Source organism: Leptodactylus fuscus, chromosome 8 (assembly GCF_031893055.1).
Source record: "Leptodactylus fuscus isolate aLepFus1 chromosome 8, aLepFus1.hap2, whole genome shotgun sequence".
NCBI classification, from domain to species: domain Eukaryota; kingdom Metazoa; phylum Chordata; class Amphibia; order Anura; family Leptodactylidae; genus Leptodactylus; species Leptodactylus fuscus.
In genome coordinates, this window is record NC_134272.1 from 9842913 (window position 1) to 9868881 (window position 25969).

The window sequence follows — 25969 nt, forward strand, 5'->3', positions numbered from 1 at the left end:
GTCCCCCTGAGGCACAGAGGCCATAAAGACTGGCATGAGTAATGCCAGTCTTCATCAATGTATCCCATGAGTTTGTCTAGAATGTGAACTTCAATAATAATCAGATTGCATTTTATTAGTAACAATGTAGAATTCTAAAGGGTTCATTTACTTTTTCTTGCAATTCTATTTCATTTTTTCGTCCTGTTGCCTAGTAATACATCCAGGGCAATGCAAAAGGAGACGCTAGATTTAAATAAGACGACAAAAACCAATTCCTGAGAATGACGTTTATTCCTGAAATATTCACCACATACAGGGTGACAGACTCAGGACAATTCCGATAATCTTACATCTATATAGAGTTGGGGTCTTATGTCAGTAGCCCTTCCAATAAGTGCTGGTTGTGAAGAGGGAGGGCACCTGCACATAGAAGGAATCTTACAAGAAACAATGAGACATGATTGACCTCAAGGTAGATCTGCACAACAAAACACACAGTATAAGGACGGTCACATGACAGGTCTAAAGGGCGTTTACACCGAACTAGGAGTGGGAATGAATTCTAATAGCACCCAGTACAGCGACTGGAAAGTGTGCAGTTCAGCTTGGTCCAATGAGACTGTCTAGATACTTTCACCAGGATCCATGAGACCATTGACAACTAGCGGATCTACAGTCCTCACATTGATGGAAGGTGAGCAGGAGCTCCAACAGGCGCCACCAAACCTGTGCTGACGTCCCAGCTGAGACATGTCCAGATTTAGGGGCCATTGATCTGAACAGGATCAGCTCATGGTAACACAGAGGAGCGCTCCTCATGGTTTAGAGTGTCCTTAAAGCCCCACACCTCAATGATGGCAATCTGGAAGGTCTCAGAGCACAGAGGTTGATTGTTGAAGGTATTGCAATGGCTGGTGCGTCCATAGTTCAGATCAGAATCCAGATACAAGGCTTGTCCGTCACCACCTCCTGAGAAAACAAAATAGTATACAGTTCACGTGCAAAGGTCCTGGTAGTCCGACCCACATCGTTCAGAGTTTGGCTATGGCCTGCAGTCTAGGAGCAGCAGTACACGGGTGTAACCACCACTCCATTTAGACAGGGGTACAAGAGATCCCCACTTGTGTGACTGGTGGGGGATCACAGTGGTAGGACCCCCTCCCAGGTGACTTACCAATGATGATGCACTCTGTGCTCCCTGCCATAAACATGGAGGCCGTTTTGGATGGGAGATTGAAGTGACGAGTTGCCAGGAAAGGAGACAGACGGCTGGAGGGGTCAGAGCTTTCGGCGGTTTCCTGGGAAGCATTGGACTCATTATCAGCAGCTGCCGAAACTTGACCAAGCTCCGGATGTTTTATTATCACCCACTCATAGCGCTCCACCTCTGGCTGTAGCTGTGTGAACAAGGAGGAGAACAACCTGGAATAAGATGTTGTTTGCAGGCTAAAAGAACATGGTGTTATTGAACAGTATGAGAAGGCAAAGGGTTGTGCAGGATTAGAAAACATGGCCGCTTTCTTCTACCACATCACATCCATTGGATACTTAGCAATCCTACAGCTCAATCACATTAAACTGCAGCATGGGCATGTGATGGCACTAGCTAAGAAGAGAGCAGTCATGTTTTCTAATCCTGCCCAACCCCCTTTAAACTTGTAGGGGAATAAGACTTGTGAAATGCAACTGTTGTGAAACTCCCAGCATGAATACTTTCTCTGCTGTTCTCAGAACTCCCATAGAAGTGAATGGAGTCTGCTGGGGGAGTCACAACATCTGGAACACCGATGGTTGCTGATCCCCAGCATAAAGAATAAAACCTTCAGCAATTTTACTGGCATCATGGTTTGCTATCCCACTCCTCCATGGACATAGAAAATGGCAGAGGAGACCAGAAACAGATCTAGACCTTCCAATGTATATAATGCACCAACCTATACTCATGTAATTAAGGGCCAATATTGTGGAACACCTTTGTATACTGAAGAGGTCATAAATGTCTGTCCCAACTCTCTGTCCATTAACACTTGGTTCACATCTGTGCCAAGTATACAATCTCCTGGTCCATTGGAGGACCAGAAGAATGGATAGACTGCAAAAATAGCCAGCACTTATGGAGCCAGGGTGTGTCTGACAGATACCCAGTGCAGATGTGAACACTGTCAGAATAGGCGCCCAATGAACCTTGGTTCCAACTGGTGCGGTGGCCGCAATGAATGGAGAGGAGGCCGTGTGCTCTGTTGGTCTTAGGACACCCAAAAGTGAGTGGAGAGGGCTGTGCACGTGTGGCTGTCTTTCTATTAACTTCGGCCATGGCACCAGCATACTTCCGAATAGTCTCGATCTACAGGAGGTACGACCTGACTAACTCCTCTACATCCTCCTCCAAAATGAGTTGAATACAATGGTGATGCAGCTGCTTCACCGTTCAACCCCAGTCTTTGCTTCAGGTGTCTTGGGCGCAGGAGGCACAATGTGGTGACCAGCAGGGAGAATGGGGCAAGTTAAGTATCCGTTTTTGTTGTTGTTTGTTTGACCCATCATGTTGTGGGGGGCATTATAATATAGTGACATACAGTGTTACGGCCTCCATAGGGATGTTATACTATTTGGGGACACAAAGATATTAATAGAAATGGGCAGAGTCAGTGTAGAAATGGAGGGAAGTCTTACTAGATGTAAATTCGCTTTCAGTCTTTTGAAAGTTGGGAAGAATGGCAATGAAATAACCCAATCTAAAATAGGGGATCTGGTTATTGCAGTGCTCTAGAGGAACCTGTTCTTACCCGAAATACAAAGCATTCTCCAGTCCCAAAGAAGCTCAGCTTGTTCCCACTCTTCTTCCGCGCGCTCCAGTCCGTAGACAAGAACGCACCACACACCTAGGATGAAACCAGCAGGTAAACAGGTAAGAATCATGACTTGGGAAGCGATAAATGTAAAATAAGTAAAACAAAGTGCCCATGTCAGATCTAAAATAATTGCCCCCACGTCTGCCAGGTTACCAGTCTGCCTGCTCTTCTGGGAATACTGGAGGTCACCACTTCTTTAAGGAGTCTCCTGGACGTTCCAGAAGAGATGGCAAGTAGGTATAAATGAACGAAAGGCCCAAGTATTGCTCAGTTACTCACCTCTTGGGTGCTGGCTTTGATAAGAAGCAGGGTGGGCTCATGTCCTTCACAGTGCATGTAAAACCTGATAGCAGAAGTGCAGTTATTGGACCATGCACAGACAACACTGTATAGATATACATATTGCCTTCCCTCTAGTTCACCTTACACACACACACGGTTGGACTGGACATACATGTGTGTATGGGGGACGTGTAGAAGCAAAGCTGATGGTTGAACGATCTTAATTACAGGCCATTCTTTAGTAATGTTGGCCTGATGTTCCTTGGGTCCACCAGATAAAGTTATACCCCCAATATCCCCTATAAAAATAGGCCATAGCACCCTTTAAATTTGGATTTTGTCTGCTGGACTATTCTAGTGTTATAGCCGGGGCCCAGGGGAGGATTCTTTGGTACTCGGGTGGGCCAGTTTGACAGTGAAAATGAGTACTGACTATATAACCTAACCAGTCATCTAATACCTGGAATCAGGATCAGGGTGGTTTTAAAGGGATTATTCAGTTTCTAGGATTGATGGCATATCAATATTAGCTGTGTGGGGGTCTAACACCCAGGACCCCCGCAGATCACCTATACCAAGACAGCATGGCTACTCTGTAATGTTTGCATAATGTGAGCGGTCGGCTCAGTCGCCATATAAACTGTAGTGTCAGGTGTAGGTACTGAAGCGCTGTCCTATAGGCGTCAGTGTGACAGTGCTGCAGTACTTACACTCATGGCTATAGTACGTACGGCGAGTAAGCAGCGCAGCTCACAGTATGTAGAGATTACGGAGCTGCGTTGTCTTGGTACAGGTGATCTGTGGGGGTCCTGGGTGTCAGACCCCCACACAGCCTCCTAGAAACCAGATAACCCCTTTAAGAAACCATGACCTCTACCACATTAAACTACACAGAAGCTGGACAACAAGAGTCTATAGCAAGACCCATATATATCGAGCTGCCCCACACACCAGGACATTGGCCTGTCACCTGCAGTAAGCAGACCTCATGCATGCAAACAAATACATTATATATGTTCTTCACATAATACACAGGAGAAATAGTAATCTGGAGGTGCGAGTCACACAACGCCTCAATGCAGAACACAATTAAGGAAATTTAATAAGGGTGCGCACACCACTCCGTGCAATGTGCCTGTAGGTGCTGAGCGCAGAGCTATAAATAGAGCGGATACAGCAAGGCTTCTACTGTGCAACATCATCGCTGCAAAAACCTGAAACACCAGCACGAAAACGGCAAAGCCATGCACAATAAAGCAGACACAACCAGACACCCTGCTGTACACACAACCCAACACCACCTTATAAGAAATGGGTCACCAAATTTTTTAATTTATTAAAACCAAATATTTGACTTTTGTGCTAATCTAGGTTTTATTCTATTTTCTGTACACAATTATGGGGGCGGCCATTTTGTCTTAGCTTCTCGCTTTAGAATTTGGGGATATGATGGGAGAGCGAAGGGATGGGGGGAGGAGGAGCAGATAACACTGACAATAGAGGTCACAACAGGAAGTATACACCCATAGGAAACAATAGCAAAGAGGAGTGCACGATGCATCGTGCACCAGTCTAATTAGCATATGAATAAAAACGGACTTATTCAAAAACCACTGAGGCAATTTACATACTAAAGGTAGGTGTGGAATAGCCTTTCTAAAGGCTATGCAAGGATTTGATTAGTTAAAAATGACTTTTCCCAATGATAAAGCTCTTTTAACAAGGGCCAGAGTTCTGGACTGGTTCCGACCCCGACCCCCTAGTCACTCTGCCTCCTCCATCTTCACAGTTAGATACCAGTGTTCTATGAGCTTAATACTTCTTGTATTTCGTCCACATACATCCTACTCCAATGCAGACGGAATATAGGACACACACAACTGACCTGCTCAGGCTGTTGCCATGTTCTTGGTTGGTATAAAGCAGTAGTGGCTGGCAGAGGGCAAATCTCTCTGGAATCCAGGACCAGATGTCCCTCATTTCTTTCACACTCACAATCTCAGACTTGAAGTTTTCTGCATGGACAGCCAGGTGGACATTCTGTCTGTCAGAAATATGGAGAGCAAGCGACCATTAGGCGGTAGAAGGAAATACAGACAATAACTGAGCAACTGCAAGGCAAAAAAGGTGGCGTCGTGTCAGCACTGTATGTGGCAAAAACTATAGTAAGTAGATCTGAGCTCCAGTGATGCCCCTATGTCCTGGCAGCCCAATAAACCAGGCTTTAATAAAAGCGCATGCAACTCTATCAAATGAATATCTGAGTCTGACGCCTCTTGTGAGATGTAGTGAAGGTACAAATACTGTGACGACATATCATCGGGTATGTACAGCTCTTCCCTATGGGTGGCCATACACATTTGATGAATGTTGACCTAATCCAAAGCCAACTAATGTGTATGGGGAGGGGGGTGTCCCAATACTCCTCACATGGCGGACGGTGGATTTCAACATGCCCAATCCTTTTGTTCTCAATCAGCTGTTGCCATAGGTGTTTGGCAGTGACGTACTCCCTTCTCCCTACGGAGAATACATTTACACTCCAAATGTGTGTTTGGGAGAGGCAAAAGGAAGTTGTATTGTCCAACCTATCTATCTGCAGGGCTAGGGTAATATACTGGGTCTGGTAACACTAACCTATCTATCTGCAGGGCTGGGGTGATATGCTGGGTCTGGTGACAGTAACCTATCTATCTGCAGGGCTGGGGTGATATGCTGGGTCTGGTGACAGTAACCTATCTATCTGCAGGACTGGGGTGATATGCTGGTACTGGTGACAGTAACCTATCTATCTGCAGGGCTGGGGTGATATGCTGGTTCTGGTCACAGTAACCTATCTATCTGCAGGGCTGGGGTGATATGCTGGGTCTGGTGATAGAATCTTTAAGAGCCAGCTAGACCATTCCTAGTTTTTTTTCCATTGAAATAATACCTTATAAGACATTGCTAGCTGATATTACCCCCCTATCCCATCGAACATGCAAAAAAATGTAGTAGTGCTTGGGAGAAGATGGATAACTGTATGGGATCAGCCATGCAACACAAAACAAGAGCCGGCATTGGGTGTCATGCAGAGGTCTAGATTTCTTAGTCAGCCTGATTGGAGCTGAACAAAGCTTTTGCCCTTGTGAATGGACACACACATAAACATGGCATTAAAAATTAATGACGGTGAGGTTGTCTGGGATACTGGGTCACTGCTGTATAAACAGTCCTGCCTGGCACAGGAAAATGGCCACTAGAAAGTCACTACCCTGCCCTGTAATCCTATTCCATGTATAACCAGAAGCTAACGTACGAGGGATCTGAACCGCTAGGTGTACCGTCGCAGCCAAGTTTGCTTTTCTACAAGACTTGATATGAATGTTGCAAGAAACAAACCATGGCCATACCAATTTTCTCCAGGAAGACTACTTATTAGCTGAAGGATGCAATGTTCTTACATCAAACATTATCCATGGAAGATGGCACATTCTTGTACCACATTGAAGATCAGATTGGCAGGATTATCATTGTATAAATAGAGTCAATACTCTGCAGCAGCTGGCACAACCTGCCCACACCAGTGCCAAGGTTAATGGAAACACTACAAGTGTGGCTGGCATAATACCATAGGCCAACACGGTGTGGCTTAAGTGAAGGCCGATCCTTGATATTTACAAAGGACTCTTCTTCCCCCTGTACTTACAGCTTACGCATCCTGAGTTTAATGTTGCAATGAAGAAATAAAATTAGAAAAATGAGCAAACAAATTAGTGTCAACTATTTTAATGCAATCCATGGGGGAAGTTAGACAGGCAGGATAGCAGCCACTGAATGTTATGGGAGAGTAAGCAAGATGGCGGCTCCAGGCCAAGGAAAGGAGACGGCAAGGTCACTTACCGGACAGGAGACTTTACTCTGGAAAAGGGACAGCAGAAGAGGAGAGAGAGGGAGAGAAAGTAGAAAGAAAACAGGGAAAAGGAAAGAAAAATCATCAGTGAAACATCAAACATGAAACCACTGACCAAGTCCATCTGAATTTCACCTTGGAAGGAAAAAATAGTCTTAATCTGGAAGGGCAGAACAACAACATCATAGAGGTCTAGTGCAGGGCTACAAACCAAGAAAACACAAGTCAGCTGTGTACCTGGGCCGACAGCCAGGCATCCGAAGCCACATACCTCCTCATTGGAGCAGGTGGTCACTAGGTGCAAACGTGTTAAAGGAAAAATAAAAAAGGCTTCTCCCATCCTAGACATTTATGGCTTATCCACAGGCAAATACAGGTCCCGTCTGTGGGAACCGTGCCTGCAGTATTATCAGAACTGCGCCCCCTCCCACTTTCTAGGGACAAGTGCGGGTCCCAGAGGTAAGACTTATATACACCTCTATGAACACAAGTATCTAACAATAGGAAAAAACATTGGGGGCTTGAGCTTAATCTGGATTAGAAAAACCATACGGTTTAGTGTATACCGCCAATACAAGTATTGGTGTAAGATGGCTATGACTGCTAGGACCACCCCCACTGATCATGAAATTGGGGGTCCCAGTCTCTAGATTTCTATCCAACAGCAATCACATATATGAGCGCTGCCAGTCCATTCATCTCCATAGAATGGTTGTAAAGAAGCGAACTACAGTGCTCAGCCATCGCCAGCACTCCCACAGAACGGAATAGAGCAGTGGTATACATGTGTGACCAGGTGTCTATTCAAACAAAGGATCTGAGGACCCCTTTCTCATGATCAATGAGGTAAGGGTGGGGGTCCCTGAGGTCAGATCTCCACTGATCAGACACCTAACCCCTATCCTGTGGCTGAAGGATACCTTTGATTTCTCACAACCCCCTTAAAGGCAGTCTATCACCTCCCCCCCCAAATAATCAATGGCTACCACCATGGTACAGGACATCTTACAGTGTGAAATAATGCGCCTTTGTCACTTTTGTAGATTTGGAGAACAACAAATTTGAAGTCTTATGCAAATGAGGCAGTTGGTGCACTGGGGGCGGGCCCTTGACCTCTTCGAGCCCTGTTCTTGCTTCTCCAAAAGTGACAAACATGAATGTATGATGTTTTTTTTTTTTTTCCATGTAGATTGTGAGCCCCATATAGAGTTCACAACAATGTACGTTTTTTTCCCCATCAGTATGTCTTTGGAGTATGGGAGGAAATCCATGCAAACACTGGGAGAACATACAGACTCCTTGCAGATGTTGTTCCTGGCAGGACGAATGTATGCTGTTTATCACTGTGTAACATGGTGGTAGCAGTTGAATAACTTTGGGGGAGGTGGTACCCCCTTTAGGGTTCTAAGTCATAGGCAGAAATAGATTTTTATTATCTTTATTATACGGCATATCACGTTTTGCACCACCTCTAAACATTTACTCAGTTGCTCCTCAGCAACAGACCACAAACTTCCATTGTGACTTGCTGCTATTAAAGTGGCCTTTTGAGGTCTATTGCTAAGGAGCAACTAAACGAAAAGAGTATTAATCATCTGGAAATATTCTTATTGTAGCATACTCTGGGCACTTACCTCTTCTGCTTTACGGTGATCCCCTTCTGCTGCAGAGCTTTTTCATTTGCCATCTGAAGAAGCTGAATCTCCTTACGAGAAAACAGACGGATAGCAAAGGCCTTCTCCAAAAGCTTTTCAGGAGACACGGACTTGCTGATGTCCCTTACAAATGCCTGGAGGTCTCCTTTAACATTGTTGGACTCCATTGGTTGGCCACCTCTTACCTTGTGAAAGAACTTGAGAAGAGCTAAGGCTACCCTGAATAGCACTTTGTAGCCCTCCACCAGAAACACATCAAACACACGGGCCACATAGGTGAAGGGGAGGTCGCCAAAAAGCCACCTTTGCCAGTCAGAATAAACTTCTAGGACGTCTTCGGATACAGCTACCATAAGCTTGTGAGGTCCCTGGCAGTATTTGCCTGCAAGATCCCCAAAGGTCATGCAAGAGGACTCAAAAGCCAAGAAGGTTTGATCGACAAGTCGTTTGTTCGGGTCGTTGCAAGCAAGTATTCTGGAGACGCTTTCAAAGCATTCTGCCTCATCCTGGCTATAGTGGAGGAGAAGGGCTACAAGAGATGGAAGGACGGGGCAGAAGGAGATGTCGGGGAACTGGTTTGAGATGCACAAAAGTATTTTCCTAACAGCTCCGATGCCTTCAGAGTTTAGACAGTAGGTGGGAACCTGTCGATCGTCGACAAACTCGGGCAGAGGTAGGGTACTTGCGTTGCGTTTGCCCACTATTTTACCCACAATGTCACGATAGACGCTAGAATCAGGCGTTACTGTGCGACATGGAATGTCCTTGATCAGTTTCTGATATACCTTGGCCCGTAACGAATGACTTTTTGCCCAATACCCCTGACGGGATAGTTGCTTGAGCTCCTGGAAATCTGTACAGTTTAATACTTTAGGACTCTGTTCTTGCCCTCCAGTCTCCATCTTGTCCCAGTCCACATACTGGCCATATTCCGTGTCGTCCATGGCTGATCCTTCGGAGAATAGAGCTATGTTGCTGGGAGCTTAGTTCATCGTGTAGTCTGAAAACAGAAACAACATTAGTAGCCAATAACATCCTAATCTTCACTTTTGTAGTAACCTAGATATCCACAAGTTACAGTCGTTTTCCAATGGAATATGATTTTTTTTTTGACCCATCCTTAGGATAATTCTTCAATATAATATTGGCAAGGGTCCAACACCTGGCCCTTGACCAATCAGTTCTTGGAAGAGGCCATGGAACCTGGAAAATGACTTTTTGTTTTTATGGATCCAGTAGGTGGCGCTACCTCCTAAGCCTGTTAGTATGAAGCACCTTGTGCTGTGTCCATGTCAAACCAGGCAGGTTAAAGTTTCATATTGAAGAGACATACACAGCCTGTATTTCAACAATGCAACAACCCAAACCGAGGAGTCCGTCAGCTAGGAAATCAGTATCAAACTAATAGCAGTACCTTGTAGGGCGGCTTCTACACTTACCAAAAATGCCTTTTTTATTCTGCACTATGACTTCCATTTTCTTAAAAACCTAAAATTTACCCCTATACAAATTGGGGTGTGTGTCTTCTCTTTGGACCGCACTCTCTGGACTAGATAACCACTGCTCAATTAGGGGCGGTTATCTAAAGCAGAGACCGAAGCCCCTGTAGGAGAAGACATGCCCCTAAAGCCCTTTTCAGCTAATCTGCATACAAATAAGGGCTCGTTCACATCTGCGCACGGTCTCCGTTTTGCAGGTTTCCATTTCCTGCACAAAACAGGGGCAGGAGACAAACCTGCCGGCATCTTTCAAACCCATTCATTTATCCGTTTTGTGCGCTCCGCAGAGAAACCGGTTTTTGTAAACCGGACACAGAGTACTGCATTTCCGACTCTGTGTCTGGTTAAAAGAAAAACGGTTTCGCCGCGGAGAGCATAAAACGCTCACCGGCGCTCACGGCCGGACACTTTTCAAACCGATTCAAATGAATGGAATTGAAACATGCCGGCAGGTTTCAGTCTCCTGCCCTTGTTTTGTGCAGGAAATGGAAACCTGCAGAACGGAGACCGGGCACAGATGTGATCGAGCCCTAACTGCGTATTTTGGTCCTGATTTTGGGTGGGAAGCTGCATCAGAATAGGACCAAAATGTGCCTGCCGCGGATTCCCGCTCCAGAGTAGGCCCAAATGAATGGGCCTAGTCTGGAGGGTGCTGTTGCAAGGTGGACGCCGCGGCTGAATCAGCTGCGGAATCCGCCTGAAGAAAGGCAATTCGCTTTTTTGCGCGAGCGGGAACACACTGCTAGCGCAAAAAAAAGAATGCTAGCGGTCTACATAGATCTCTATTGTGAGGGGGTGGATTTTGAGCTGGATTCGGCATCAAAATCTACCCCTCGACTTGTGTGAACGAGCCCTCAGAGTTCTAGAGTGGAGGTAGTGACACCTACTGGATCCACGACACCTTAATTAAAGAATGCCATTCTAGAACCGTCTGTTTATGTACATGTCATTCTGCCAGGAGTAACTGTAAAATAGCAAACCAATAAGTGAGAAAAGAGCAAGAGAACAGAACATAGAAGATTCAGGAACTTCTGCAAATAGGGAAAACACGTGCAGACATATTGCCACCATAAAGATCCCCGACACAGGAAAAAGAGCAATCTGTGAACACTGACAAGAAAACAGTCAGTGACCAAAATCCCATGAGCAATAACACAGGCAGTAGATGCAAGTACATAAGTAGACTTTTCTTACAATATAAGCCGTGAGATGTCCAGAACGTTTATGTCAATGCAATGGGAAGACTGCGGAGATGTGTGGAGGCTATGAGGAAAATCAGCCCCTCTACTGGAAACAAAACAGACCCTACCCATATACAGGTTTTTTTTGTTTTATATCTATGGATGGAATTTCCTTATTAACAGGGAGTAACTAAAAGTTAGAGGGGCGACACCTAGTGGCAGAAACTTTGGAGAGCAACATTTTTAAATAAAATGCATTACATTTTGGTCCAAAATCAAATGGATCTATTAAAAAAATAAAAAACAAAAATAAGTCGTCTGAAAAGCTGTTGACCCTTTAAGTAACCAGAACAGAACGTGCACATGTGCCTAGCCACATTTCTCCAGCTCAAGTCTTACGTCCATGAGTTTTCACCTATACATACTGTTATACTGTATATTACAATGGCATGCACAAGGTGGAGTGCAGAGGTGCTCACAATGCCGGTCTGTTCAGAGTGTTTGCATACACGGTCCAGCAGAGGTTTTGAGAAAGCCAAATACTTGTTTATAGAACGCTTTGCAAGAGAAGCAGCAACCCAGGAAACCTGCACGAGCTGAGATAACATCAGCGCTGACCCAGATATTTCACACCAGGGCTAAAACATTAAACAGGGAAGTTCATACACAGGCTATGCCAAAACAGCTGGTAGGGACATTTCACCCATATCTGGCCATTAACCGTCTAGACTAGACATTAGATTCAATTAACTAAAAGATCTATATGAAAATGGATCATTTAAACCCTGAAATGGTCGCCAACTTAAAAACAAACAAACAGTACAGGTGAATATTAAGAATTCTGAAATTGATGTTAATCCTATCCTACTAATATTATCCTACTTCCTACTAAATGTGAAAGTTTGTGAGTTTGGATGTTTGTTCCTCAATCACTCAAAAACGGCTGAACAGATTTCCCTGAAATTTGCTACATAGAGAGATAGGAACCCAGATTAAAACATAGGCTACTTTTTATCCCGGTAAATGACGTTCCTACACGACTGCTATGAAGGAATTTAGGTTCACACAACACTAAAGGACCTGTGATGATGTCATCACAGGTCCTTGAGCCGTTCTGATAGGATCAGGCTATGCGGTGGGGGGAGCTACATGCTAATTTGTGGGTGGAGCTATATTGGATGAAGCTGGACAGTGTGAAAGCTGAAGAAAATGGAGACTCATGGAAGATCAGGAGACTACAGAATATGCAGGCTGTGTCTGGACAAGAGGACTATATCGGGTGTAGAGTTTCAGTGAGTACTACAGGGAATGTGTTGTTCTGCCTTTGATGGGGGAGAGGGGAGAACTGTGGCACATTTCAGCAACATCCCGCATTGTTGTTGGCATTTTATTGCCAACAACCCGCAGACGAAGTTGCGGGCAGAAGCTAATATAGAATACTGCTCCTTTCTCCTCTTATTGGGCTGTTTTCCTTCCCCACACTTCAAAACTGATAGTCGCTTTAAAGTCTTTGCCAAAACCCATCTCAGGACAAGACAGACTGAAGCAGGGGTGGGGGTTGTGGGGGTCAGTGAAGGCCGGGGAAGGGGTGGAGAGGGGAGGCCGGGGTCGCGGCCGCAGGGCAATGGGAAGGGAGAAGCTGGGGCTGTGCAGCAGGTCTGTTGCGCACGGGGGGGGGGGGGGGGAGGGGGCTGCGGACGTAGTCGCGGGTATTGCTAATATAGTTTGTCATCTCTATCCACACTATGGATTTGTGGAGCTTTAACGCATCTCTGAATGGCTCAGGTTTCACATGGAGAAATACATGAATTCTGTGCATAACTGCCAAATAAACCCCGCAACTAGTTTTGGGTGCCCATTGGTATGGATGCAGATAAATCTGTCCAAGAGCTTTTTTTGCACCCCTAGAAGCATAGCACATGGAGGTTGTGAGGCTTCTGCGTGGCCTCTGTGTATGGATTCTGATGAAGTGGCTGCTATTAGAAGCTCCTCCACCCGGTGCACCTTTCCACTGACAGGTCTTTTATAACATTAGTCATTCCTGTTTACGTCCTTTCCATAAATTGTTGAATTTCTGTAGGATTACGTATTGCACAAAGCCTTGTTTTTGGCTACTGGAAAATGTTGAGGTTTATAGTAAAACTGTCAAGATACCAAACCTTACAAAAATGGATGGGAGCATTACACAAGTGTCCAGAAAAATGTAAGCGAGTGAGCACAAGGCCATGAATTACATCATCCTGGATCGGAAGCAACCAAAACACATTTTCCAAAGAATATGGACAAAGATCAGCAAGACATTTCTAATAAGGCAGAGTTGTTATACCGATCGACACGGCCAATTGACGAGTTTCTCTACCCCAAATGTCCTTTCTTGTCCTTACAGAAAACACTCTGAGCTCTTGTTCTAAGGGCTCATGGGTACCATGGCCACTGAGCCTCCCTGCACGTGGTGTACTTCTGCTAGTCGGCAACCACTTGACTTGGTTGCAGGAAAAAAAACAAACAAAAAAAAAAAAAACTAAGGGTGCATTCACACTACGTTTCCTGAAGCTTATTCTGAACGTAAATCACGTTCAGAATAAGCGGCGTATAAAGCAGCTCCATTCATTTCTATGGGAGCCGGCATACGATCGCTCCCCATAGAAATGAATGGGCTGCTTCTTTCACTGCGAGCAGTCCCATTGAAGTGGATGGGAAGTGCCGGCGTATACGGCAAGCTCTGCTCATGCCGAGCCGTACACGACGGCACTTCCCATTCACTTCGATGGGACTGCTCGCAGTGAAAGAAGCAGCCCATTCATTTCTATGGGGAGCGATCGTATGCCGGCTCCCATAGAAATGAATGGAGCTGCTTTATACGCCGCTTATTCTGAACGTGATTTACGTTCAGAATAAGCTTCAGTATACGTAGTGTGAATGCACTATATATATATATATATATATATATATATATATATATTAGCTTGTGCCGTGACTTTGACGGCGGGTCTGTGTTGGCACTGAGCTGCTGTTATGTAGCCAATTGCTGGTGCGGATGATACGCCTGCGCACATGTGTCGGCTCTGTTACATATGTCTGTAACTGCATTGTATACCCAGGTGTGTCCCTGAAGCTCCTAAAACTTGCCTCCCTTCCCACGCACTCCCGCTACGGGCCCCCCCGCACGTACCCCACCCACCCGTCCTCACGCGCAAACTGGTCTGGTCCATCCCTCACATGAGCCGCCATGTTCCTCACTCTGCTCTGTGCCGGGCTGCATCCTCCCACACCATTGCGCGCTCCAATCGGCGAGTGCTTCAAGGGCCTGAGATGACGTCCTCAAACTTACTCCAAAACGAATGTCGGTGCTCACGGTCGTGACGCCTGGCCACCCACTGTGGCGGCAAGTAGCCTATATTCTTTTCCGGCCTCCACTCTATGTGTGTGTGCAATTTGAGGACAATCCATGCGGCGGTGTAGGCGTGATTAGGGAACAAACATCCAAACTTTATTATTATATTATATATTAATTAATAATAAAATGAATAAATATATATTATAATAATAATTTATTATATATTATTTATATATTTTTTATTATATATATTTATTATTATTATTATTATTATTATTATATGTATTTATTATATTTAATTATTTACAATATTCATAGGATAGGATAGATATAATTTTTTATTTAATTATTATTTTTTGGCTGGTCCAGTATCTAAAAGTACAAAAATGCATTGCAGCAAGTGTTGTGTCTGCACCATAGGAGAGGACTCCCCGCCACAATACAGCTCCATTACAGAATCACTGCACCATTCAATAAAGGCCTGTAATGAGATTAAACACTGTTCGATTTTCCCTGGAATAGCTGCGGGCGACTCTGCACCACACACACATAGTTGTACATCATGCCAGCACACAGGCATCAGGAGTCTGACCAGAGTCATTACACACAGGATCTTCATGCAAAAAGACAATGACTGGCATTTCCAGATTTTACATTTTGCCATTTCATCGTATGGTTTATACAGAAGCCATTAATCCAAATAATGATGCATCTACAGATCTGTTACCAGTCATTTCAGGTTGGGTAAGGGGCTGAACTAAGAACATCTCTAATCCCTACTGTAGCCAAATGGAGTTTTCATACTATTTACCTAGATATAGAATATATTTTAGATTAATAATAATAATTTTATTTATATAGCGCCAACATATTCTGCAGCGCTGTACAATTTGTAGGGTTCAAATACAGACAGAAAGATACATAACAAAGAATGTCATTTCACACAATGGGACTGAAGGCCCTGCTCGCAAGAGCTTACAATCTATGAGGTAGAGGGGGTGACGCAAGACGTAGCCTCTCATGTGCCTCTCCCATATGCCACTTGGTAAAATGTCATTATTTGCAGCTCTTCCTCAGTTTGCACAACCTTATGGCTTATTCTTGGTGTTGCAATTTCAATGTTGAGGACTGTCTATTCCTGTCAGGACAACTAAACCATAGTAAGTGGCCATTATGCACATGACACGTATATAGGCCTCACTGAATTGTGACATTTTCCATGACGACACAATATACCCATGCATGGTTCCCATCGCATCTTACATTACTGAAGGACAAACCCTCGGTTCTAGTAATTAAACCAGGCGTCTCCGAGAATAAAGACATTTGCTTTGTTCCAATCGATAACCTGGGCACGTGAATTAAATGGAAATGCCAGGCTTCTAAGAGTACAGCCAGCAGACTGATGTGATCTGTGCAGAGCAGACAGCACCCCGGGGAGCCATACTTAAAGGAGAAGGGATCGTCTTACCAGGTGTCACGGCGGCAGCGTGGGCAAATACACAAATAAAAAGTAATACTTCTCTCACCGCCTACGTCAACTGGACCAGGAGGAGAAACGGTTCACGTAAAGTTCAGCCGAGGCGACTTAACTATTACTATGGACAGAGATTCAGTGGCAGGCAATGCAAACACACCTAGGCAAGTAGATTATTAAAATACAACCCCTGTCTATGGCATACGGAAGTGATAGCATGGAGTCTCCTCTGCTTGGAAACATGGCCATAGAGGACAGCAGCCGCCATTCTGATGGACTCGCTTATGGATCACATGGGCGGCAAGAAATATATTTCCCCTGCAGGTGACCAAAAGGCAAAAAAAAAAACAGCAGTTTTCCCCATGGGTGCTCAGTGTGAATTTTGGAGTGAATTATTCCTTAGGGCCCGTTCACACAGGCACAGAGGGGGTGGATTATGGCACGTAAGCCACATCATAATCCGCCCCCTCACAATGGTGGTCTATGAGGACCACTAGCATTCTCAACATGCTGCTAGAGGCAAAAAGAAGCGGGCTGCCCTTTCTTCAGGCGGATTCTGCAGCTTGTTGAGCCGCGCGGTGTCCGCCTGGTGGCAGCAACGTACGGAGTCGGCCCATTCATTTGAGCCGACTCTGGAGGGGGAAGCCGCGACTGCAACAGTCGTGGCAGGAGAGTTTTGACCAGTGGCTCCCCGCATCATTCTCGGTGCCAAAATCTGCCCCACCGTGTGAACTAGCCTTTAGTCTCCCAATACTCCATTATGGCAAATATGGAAATTTCAACATGTCCAGTCATTTTCTTGTTAGGGGAGGTAAGCCATCATCTTCTCTCTCTCTCTCTCTCTCTCCTCTTAATCGATATAGTAATTTTCAAATTTTTTTTTTTTTTTTTTTTTTTTTTTTTTTAATAATTGTTGAGGATAGGCATCAAGATAATTTGTCCACCTACCTATACAACCATAAGACATGATGCTGGATACTTACATACCACTATAGGTTACTTAGCCTTGTTAATTATTCCTCCCCCCCCCCCCCTTTTTTTTTTTTTTTTTTTTTTTTTTTAACTAGTTTTCATGCACACGACAGAGTGTGCACGCCAAGTGGAGTCCGATTTCATAGTGGACAACATCCAAGTGCCAACAATCCCCCCATTGACTTCAACGGGAGGTTATGTTCCAGTCCACTGCCACAGACCAGGCTAGGACCTGCTCTATAATCATAACGGAACAGGGCATTGAACACCAACCCCCCCCCCCATAGGGACTAAAAAAAATATTAAAACTATATGCAATATTAGAAATTTATGATTAAACCCTCACATATAGATCTATACATTAAATTTTTTTTTTTTTTTTTTTTTTTTTTTTTTTAAATTAAGGCTCCAATGAATTTATTTGCCCATTAAGTAAAAAGGTTTGGCAAGGCTAAAAACCGATGGCCTATTACATTACAAATCGAAGGGGGGAATGCGGGCGATCTCAATACAGCAGATGATCTCAGAAGAGATGAGGCAAAGTTATGTAATTGTAAGCGCTGGTACCCAGGCCTCCGTGAATGATGCTTTTGTTCGCAGGCAGCCGATATGGGCTGTTAGCTGCGGGCATACTCCACACTTGCTGGAACATTTAATTTAAAAAAAGGGGAGGCAGATACTACAAAGCGTGCAGTGTAATTATTCAACATGACAGCGCATCAGCACCGAGGGGAGAAAAATGAGCCATAGACAAGACCAAAAAATAAAAAAATACATGGAAAATGTTCAGGTTACATAAAGGAAAAAAAAAATCCAATTACCTGCAGATATGGCCAATGTCAGAAAACGGTGACACACGGGATTATTTCTCCATATGAATCACATACCCTGTTTACCCAAAAATAAGACAGTGTCTTATATTAAATGTTGGTCCTAAAGACATGCTATGCCTTATTTTCAGGGGAGGTCTTATGTGCTTGTTGTGCAAAGACTGTACGAAGAAAAACATTGCAGCCACTGTGTGCGGTGCTCCGTGCGCGCAGGTATGCGCCGCTGTGATACTGCACGTTGTAGCCACTGTTCCTGCTGCTGTGGGATGAGCTGGGAGAGTGGACCCCCCGCCGCATACGATGCTTAGTGTATGCACAGCGGGCATCCCCCAATCTCATCCTACAGCAGCAGGAACAGTGGATACAACGTGCGGTATCACAGCTGCGTCAATGTTTATCTGGCTGTAATGTTTTCCTTCATACAATCTTTGCACAGAAAGACTATTACCGTATTATTGGGGGATGTCTTACTTTCGGGGGGTGCCTTATATTAGGGAATTCAACAAAACCTCTGCTATGTCTTACTTTCAGGGGATGACTTATTTTTTTTTGAGAAACAGGGTAAGAAATGGGCTCAGAAAGAAAACCAGCTATAAATCCAGTACAGAAACAATGACTTTTTTTTTGCCTCCCCCCTCATAAGTCTTTGTGGAAAACACAGATGGGCAGTTATATTAAGACTGGAACAACGCATGCCAGTCTTAATAAATTGCATAACTTTTAGGAAAACAGCATTTTCCAGAATGGTCCCCTCACCCCCAAAATAGGTGGAGGAAATAAAATCTCATTGACAGTGATGGGTCTGTAAACTGAAGCATTTTTCTCTGCATTTACACAATGACCAAAAACAGTGTCTGTCTGCAATGTGTGGCTTCAGCCTCAAAAGGCTTGTCATGGTTAGAAACCAGATTTACCAAATCACTCTCGATCATCTTCTGTGTTACAAGAGGTTAACTACATTCACTTAGGGGCCACACCGTGGCTCAGTGGTTAGCACTGCAGCCTTGTAGCGCTGGAGTCTTGGTGTTCAAATCCCACCAAGGGCAGAAAACCATCTGCAAGGAATTTGTATGTTCTCCCCGTGTTTGCATGGATTTCCATCCCATATTCCAAAGACATACTGATAGGGAAAAAATGTACATTGTGAGCTCTATGTGGGGCTCACAATCTACATTTAAAAAAAAACAAACAAACAAAAAAAAAAAAAAACTACATTCACTTAATACCAAAATGTATATATTTTTGCAACTAATTGTTTACATGTCTTATGAAAACCTATATGTATCTATGATTGCAAAAAAAGAAACAAAAAAACTGCAGGATCAGACTACAGAATGTGTTTGTAGTCTAACTATGGCAACAGAGGAACAAAAAAAAAAAAAAATAAAAAAAAAATAAAATATATAATCCCTAAATTCAAAACCAAACCAAGGGACAATTAAGAATAATGTCAAGTGATTTGCCCATTAGTTACCGTGGTCCGCTTACAAATGCGTATCTATCTATCTATCTATCTATCTATATATATATATATATATGACCAACCAAAACCGAAGAAGAAAGGGTACACCAGACACCCAGCATGTAAAAACGCCGAGTGTCTGGTGCACCCTTCTCTTCTTGGTTTTGGTAAGGCCCTAATTTGTAGAAATGCAGATTTTTTTGTGCCAAAGCCAAGAAGGATTGCAAAAGGAATAGGAAATATCTAAGAAGTTCTTAAACTTCTCCCTTCTGCTAAATCCACTCCTGGCTTTGGCTCCACAAAAAAACAAAACAAAACAAAAAAAACGCAGCAAAATCTGCAACAAAGTAAAGCTTAGGCTAAATCATTACATTACACTACACTACATTGTGGAAACGCAGCTTTTTTTTGTTGCAGATTTTGCTGCAGTTTTTTTGCGCCAAAGCCAGGAGCGGATTGAGCAGAAGGCAGACATAAGAGCTTTCTATACGTTTTCCATTCCTTTTGTAATCCTTCTTGGCTTTGGCTCAAAAAAACTGCAATTAAATTTGCAAAAATAAAAAAGCTGCGTTTCCGCAACATGGGGCTTCAGCCTTAACAGGATTTCCAGCCGCACTCTCCAAACCAATCCAACATTGGGCATGGGGAGGGATACAACGTCATGCAGGTACTGTTATGTACGTAGCTGTCTCAAGTCCAACGAGTAGCATGCACAGGTCCCATTTATTAGGCTAGGATGCCTGAATACTTGCTGGCCATTGACTGGTTTCCTCAGCCACTAAACCTACGTGTCCAGTTGCATCTCTCCACAGTCACATTTCTGGGCTGAATTCTTAAAAGTAAGGCTAGTGGTGATGGACCGAAGGAGAGAACGAAACGCATCTTTCCGTATTGGAGCATGATCACTTGCCATAGATCAGTGGTCCCCAACCCAAGGCAGCACTACTACCCCCAGCATGCGCCGACAGCTACAAGAAGCTGTAGTTTTGCCATAGCTGGAGAGCCGCAAGTTGGAGACCACTGGGTTAGAGCAAATGAATGACATAAGTGGGTAATTTGGGGTATCATAAATTGTTGGCGGCCGCAGACGGTAATCATGGCATAAACATTGTAATATGGTATTTTCAGCAGGACAGGAAGATGTACAGTACATGCCTCGATGGCTCCGAAATTTAATTTAACTCCAGTGAGTCACTGTATAATGAAAGACATGTGGACGACATTAGGGAAAAGCCCAGCTACAAGACACTATAGGCAGTGTGCAGAGGTTACTGGAATTCATCTGCGCTCAGAAAACCCACATTATCCAGAAAACCCCATTCACTTTAGGTTCTTGGGTGTATCATTTCACTGAAAAAGGGGCTGACATGTCATAAAATAACAGTTATTTAGCTGTTCATTCCCCTGCTGCAGCAGTGTCGCCGCTCTGGTGGTCCCCACCCGTATAGGTTTATTGGCATGCCATAGAGGACCACAGACCGGCTACAGCAGTGGTCCCCAACCTTTTTTCCACCAGGGACCAGTTTTAGCAAGACAATTTTTCTATGGCTTGGTGGGGCGGGAAGGGGTGTGGATGGAGGCGGGGTAGGGTGTGTGGTTGGGGGCAGGGTTAAGCATGGGGGTGCAGATTACTGATGACAGACACTGCAGGTTATGAAGATGGCTACTGATGACGGGTATCACTCCTAACGCTGCTATTAACTTCACTACAGCCACATTACACATCACAGGGACAAGTGACGTGTAATATAGTTGCCCAAAGTTTGGTAGGCGAGAGCGGGTTGGAGCCAAGACCCGCTGCATGTCCTGCATAGCACTAGAATCCCGGACATACAGTGGGTCCCGGCTCAACCCCACACTTTGCTCACCTTATCCCGATGAGCAACAACCAAGCATCATTGTTGTGGTCCTGGCTCAACCCCGGGCACTCGCCGGCTCCACAGCAACTGCTGATTCCTCGCCACCGGTACGCAGACCGATGCAACATGCCCCGCAGCCAGGTACTGGTCCGCGGACCAGCAGTTGGGGACCCCTGGGCTACAGCTTGTCAATGGCCTCAGTGGTAACACTACTATATTCAATGGGACTGCTGGAGATAGCCAAGTGCCCACTGAAATGAATAGAACATGCGGGCACTCGGCCATCACCTACTTTATTCTGAAAAAGGGATAAACCATATCTTTCCTGTGACTGGTGGAGGTCTCAGCAGTCAGATCCCCACCGATCTATAACCTATGTCCTATCCTGTGGGGGGAGATGATACCCTTACAGCCATAGGCACAAACCATCCAAAAACTTAATCTTTATGTCATCCATATGGTCAAACCTATTCAATGACAATAGTTTATGCTTCTTAGGAGCCTTCACACGGAGTAAACGCGCGTGTATTTTAGCAAAATACACGTGTAAAAATAAGACTCCCATTGACATTTTACAGGCGTACTTTAACACGTGTAAAAAATAGCATTGAAGTCAATGGGAGTCTTATTTTTACACGTGTATTTTGCTAAAATACATGCATGTTTACTCCGTGTGAAGGCTCCCTTATAGTATTACAATACTGAGAAGTGAAAATCTGTAATGTTTGTGGAAATGATACTAACACCAAGGTGAGGCAAATCCGTTTTCTGTTCTTTGCAGGAAACACAAAGAAGACGATAAAAATCACACGCGCTGCAGGTATTGTGCTAGATCCTATCACCATGTCACTGTGACAAAGCCGTATATCCTACTGATAGCTGCACCAACACAAGTTCTGGGCAACACACCTTGTGCAAGATGCAATGGAGGAGAAAAAACCCCAAATAAAACAAAAACACCCCACCTCTCCAACACATACACAAATAAGGTCTAAAATCCAGACAACACGCCATATATATGTTATATAGGACAGTAGAGCAGCTGTGAGGATGGAGTATTATAGATCGGGATGATACTTAGCGTCCAGGGCCAGGAAATCCAGAAAATGCACAGACCAGATTTTCTGATACCAATTCCTCTGTGTGAACGGGGCCCAAGTGTCCAGATTATATAGAATTCAATGCTCACTGTCTAAAACACATGGGAGTACTGTATGGTAGAACCCAAATGATCAGACATTGATGGCATACGAACAGTGGCATAACTACCGCAGTAGCCGCAGAGGCAGCTGCCACAGGGCCCGGGAGATTAGGGGGCCGGTGACAGCTGCTACCGCTGCAGGTTTTTATTTTTTTCTTAATAGGCAGTTACCGTCTGGAGTTACTCCAGCCGGTAACGGGCCCTATCTACTTACCGATCCTGGCTGGGCCGGGATCGGTACGTGACACCGCGGGCCCCACAAACACTATCATTATACTTGGGGGGGTCTTTTTGGACCCCTGAGTATAATGATCGGAGGCCGGAGAGAGAGGTAAGAAACACAAAAAACACTGTTACGTCCCTCTCCAGGCAGGCTTCAGGTCTAGTTGTCTGATGTCTCATGACCCCGGTCTGCGTCCTGGGTCATGTGACATCTGACATAATTGAAGATGGACTACAGCGGAGGCCGACAGCAGAGGAGTCAGGAGATAGGTGAGCAACAGAGTTTTTTTTTTTTAAATGTTTTTCTCCCCCTGGGTCTCCGATTATTATACTCTGTGGTCTGAAAAGACCCCAGAGTATAATAATTGTTTATGGGTGTCCACAGTGGGCATAATATTGTGTGCAGGGGCCACTAAGGGACACAATATTGTGTGCAGGGGCCACTATGGGGCAAAATAGAGTGCGCAGGAATGCGTAGTAGTGGGTTGGTCAAGGTCTTCGGCGTCGGTGTCAGTCGGGTGGGGGATGTCAAAAGTTCGCCACGGGGCCCCGCCATTCCTAGTTACGCCAATGCATACCAACATCTGAGAATAGGGTAACCTTTTGTAGGACTAACCTAAGATCCTATTCAGACGACAGAGTTCATCAGTCATGTTTTGCCTGGTGACTACAATGGGGTCTACTGGGTTTCCGCCCAAAAAGGGCAGATAAATGTAGAGAGAAAAGCGCTGCTTGCAGGATTCTTCTCTCCACATATTTAAATTGTGAGCGGAATCCCCAGCAAAGACCAGGGCAGGTGTGACCCCAGCCTTACAGATAAGACAGCACAATACACTGACCAAACTTCAGGGTTGTGCAAAGTCTGCACCCAGCAGGTCAGGGTCTCTTGGCAGAGTTATCACATTAGCTTGTTTGACAAATATATACATTTATTATTTCACATAATACTATATAGTTTAACCATTTAACCCTAGATTAACAAGCCCATGATCCTTGGAGGAGGGGGGTGAAGCTCCATGTTTTTTTTCTCTGATCCGACTATGGATACTAGTTTTACAGACCTGATTCACCCATTGAGGTGAAAGGGTCTGTGAAAACTCCCCATAAAGGTTGCAGTATGGAATCCTACACAGCACACATTTCATTCTCTGCTCAGTTGTAGGAGTAGAGCGTTAGGGCCGTGTTTAGATCAGACAGTCTGCGCCTGGGCCAGATTTATCAGGTGAATGCTCCTCGGATCAACTGATCAGACAAGCCAAGTTCGGGTCTGCTAAGCCGTAATCAGACTGGCCAATATAGATTCTCCCAATCTGAATAGGACCATAAAGTTATCCGAAAGAAAGGACTAAGCCGTCGACTGAACAAGTATTTGGCCATTTTTTTTTCCTTCCCTCCACTATACATAAGCATGCTCAGCATGCATGTGTTCCTAATGGTGAGAGGGGAGCTGACTGGTGTCAAGACACATCTGATCTCCCTTCACAGCAAAGGATTGGGCATATTGAAATACAACATGCTCAAACCTTCCTCCCCTCAGAGATCGGCCATGGGAGAAGAGTCACATCGTCCCCATACCCATCTGCTGGTTGGCATTCCTGCTAAAAATTGGCAAGTTTAACCAGTCTTGGGCATTAGTGACACAGCCATGAGAAATGGGGAGTTTTTCACAACTGTTCTGAATCCGTCTCAGACCCATTTTCTCAGACTTGAATCTAATGACAAATCTGTCAAAAAAACCACAACGTGACCGATTGTTTTGTCCGTCTGTCTAAATACAGACATGTGAATAGCCACCTTGTAACCAACATGTTCTAGAACTGCTATATATGACATGTGTGAGTAAGACCATAACCAAATATGTACGCCCCTACCTGACGGGTAAAAGCAACTATTGCATATAGATTAATACAGTTCTAGCTAAGGATGTGTTCACATTGGAGTTGGAATCTCCACCTGAAATCAGTGGACAAAAAATAAAATTATATTTGTAAATATTTATAAATAATGGCACCCCAACTGACCGCATTATAGTCAATGGGGTCATCCATTGGGGTCCGTACGTTTCCATCCTCTGACAGGCCAGAACAACAGACTGTAGTGTGAACCAAGCGTTAGAGTAGACATAGCAGGAATAGGCGAGAACATAGTACAGTGATGGAAACAGGGTAGCACAGAGACTAAGGCGCAGATCAGATCGGCACTGGAGCCACCAACACAGATAGTGGACAAAATAGGGCAGCAGGTTACGTTATTTTATGGTTACCCAGAAACATTATAGACACCTGGATCCGTCACATGAGAGAGCCATCCAAAATACTAGAGAATACAGAGATGTGACCCGGACTGGGGTGTCTGATCCCACCATAGATATATAGTATATTCATATCATATACACCAATCGGGGTCACCCAACACATTGTTCCACAATCCTACAAGAGTTTCACAAATACTTCACCAAAGTCAAGGATTTTTCTTGCCCAAAAATTCACCCCAATGTTTCCCTTCAGGGTTAAATTACTATCCATGTGATATTTTTGGGTGCACAGTATTGCAGGTATCATTGGTAGCTATAACAGCAAGGGGACAAGAATAACCATACCCAAAACATACATGATACATACCTACATACAGTAAGGCTGCCATTTTTAAATGCCCCCACTCCCTGCCTATAGGATTAGCATTAGGCCACATACACTATGTATAGCATACCTTACCCCCAGGCAGTCCATGCAGCACCTGTCTTACCTGCACACCCAGGGTCTAGGTCAGGCTGTGCACAGGGGAGGCCGCAGCCCGCTGTCTCATTTCCTCCCCTCTTTATCTCTCGCCTCCAGTGAGCAGTCACCATTCCGTCTCCTCCCTGAGAAGTCTCTACAAGACAGCTACAAACCACGCCCCCCGCGTCTCCACCGGAGCTGTCAATCACACACCACAGCCCCGCCCCTCCCGCTCTTCACAGCGCACATCTCTCCTGTCAATCATATTCCTGAAGCCCCGCCTTCCTTCACACCGGAGCTGTCACTCATACAGAAGGCCCGCTGAGGCTGAGCCCCGCCCACTCCACGCTCTAAACAATTCCGCTAGTCCGCGCCTGCGCAGTGGTCTCTTACGAGCGCCTGACTGAAGCTACGTGTAGTGAGGCGGCGGCGGCGACGACGTAGTAGTCGCTGAGGAGATTAGGGAGAGTCATGGAGGGGCTAATGTCAGCTATGACTGAGAAGAAGTAAGAAATGGACGGACAATGTGAGGCATGATATGTGTATGAG

At 44.8% G+C, this 25969-nt stretch overlaps 1 protein-coding gene across 2 annotated transcripts; it reads right to left on the reverse strand.

Moving 5' to 3' along the window:
• Positions 1 to 263: 263 nt before the first annotated feature.
• On the reverse strand, positions 264 to 25567 carry TBC1D24 (TBC1 domain family member 24). Of its 2 annotated transcripts, XM_075286086.1 has the most exons (8): positions 25449 to 25567; positions 8643 to 9663; positions 6999 to 7016; positions 5002 to 5160; positions 3114 to 3177; positions 2769 to 2864; positions 1157 to 1379; positions 264 to 951 (listed from the first exon to the last, which is right to left on the reverse strand). In XM_075286086.1, exons 2-8 carry the CDS (start codon positions 9605 to 9607, stop codon positions 773 to 775), a joined length of 1704 nt encoding a protein of 567 aa, XP_075142187.1. In that variant the 5' UTR covers positions 9608 to 9663; positions 25449 to 25567; the 3' UTR covers positions 264 to 772. The 2 variants fall into 2 exon arrangements, with proteins under 2 accessions (XP_075142187.1, XP_075142188.1); XM_075286087.1 differs by lacking the exon at positions 6999 to 7016.
• Positions 25568 to 25969: the final 402 nt, after the last annotated feature.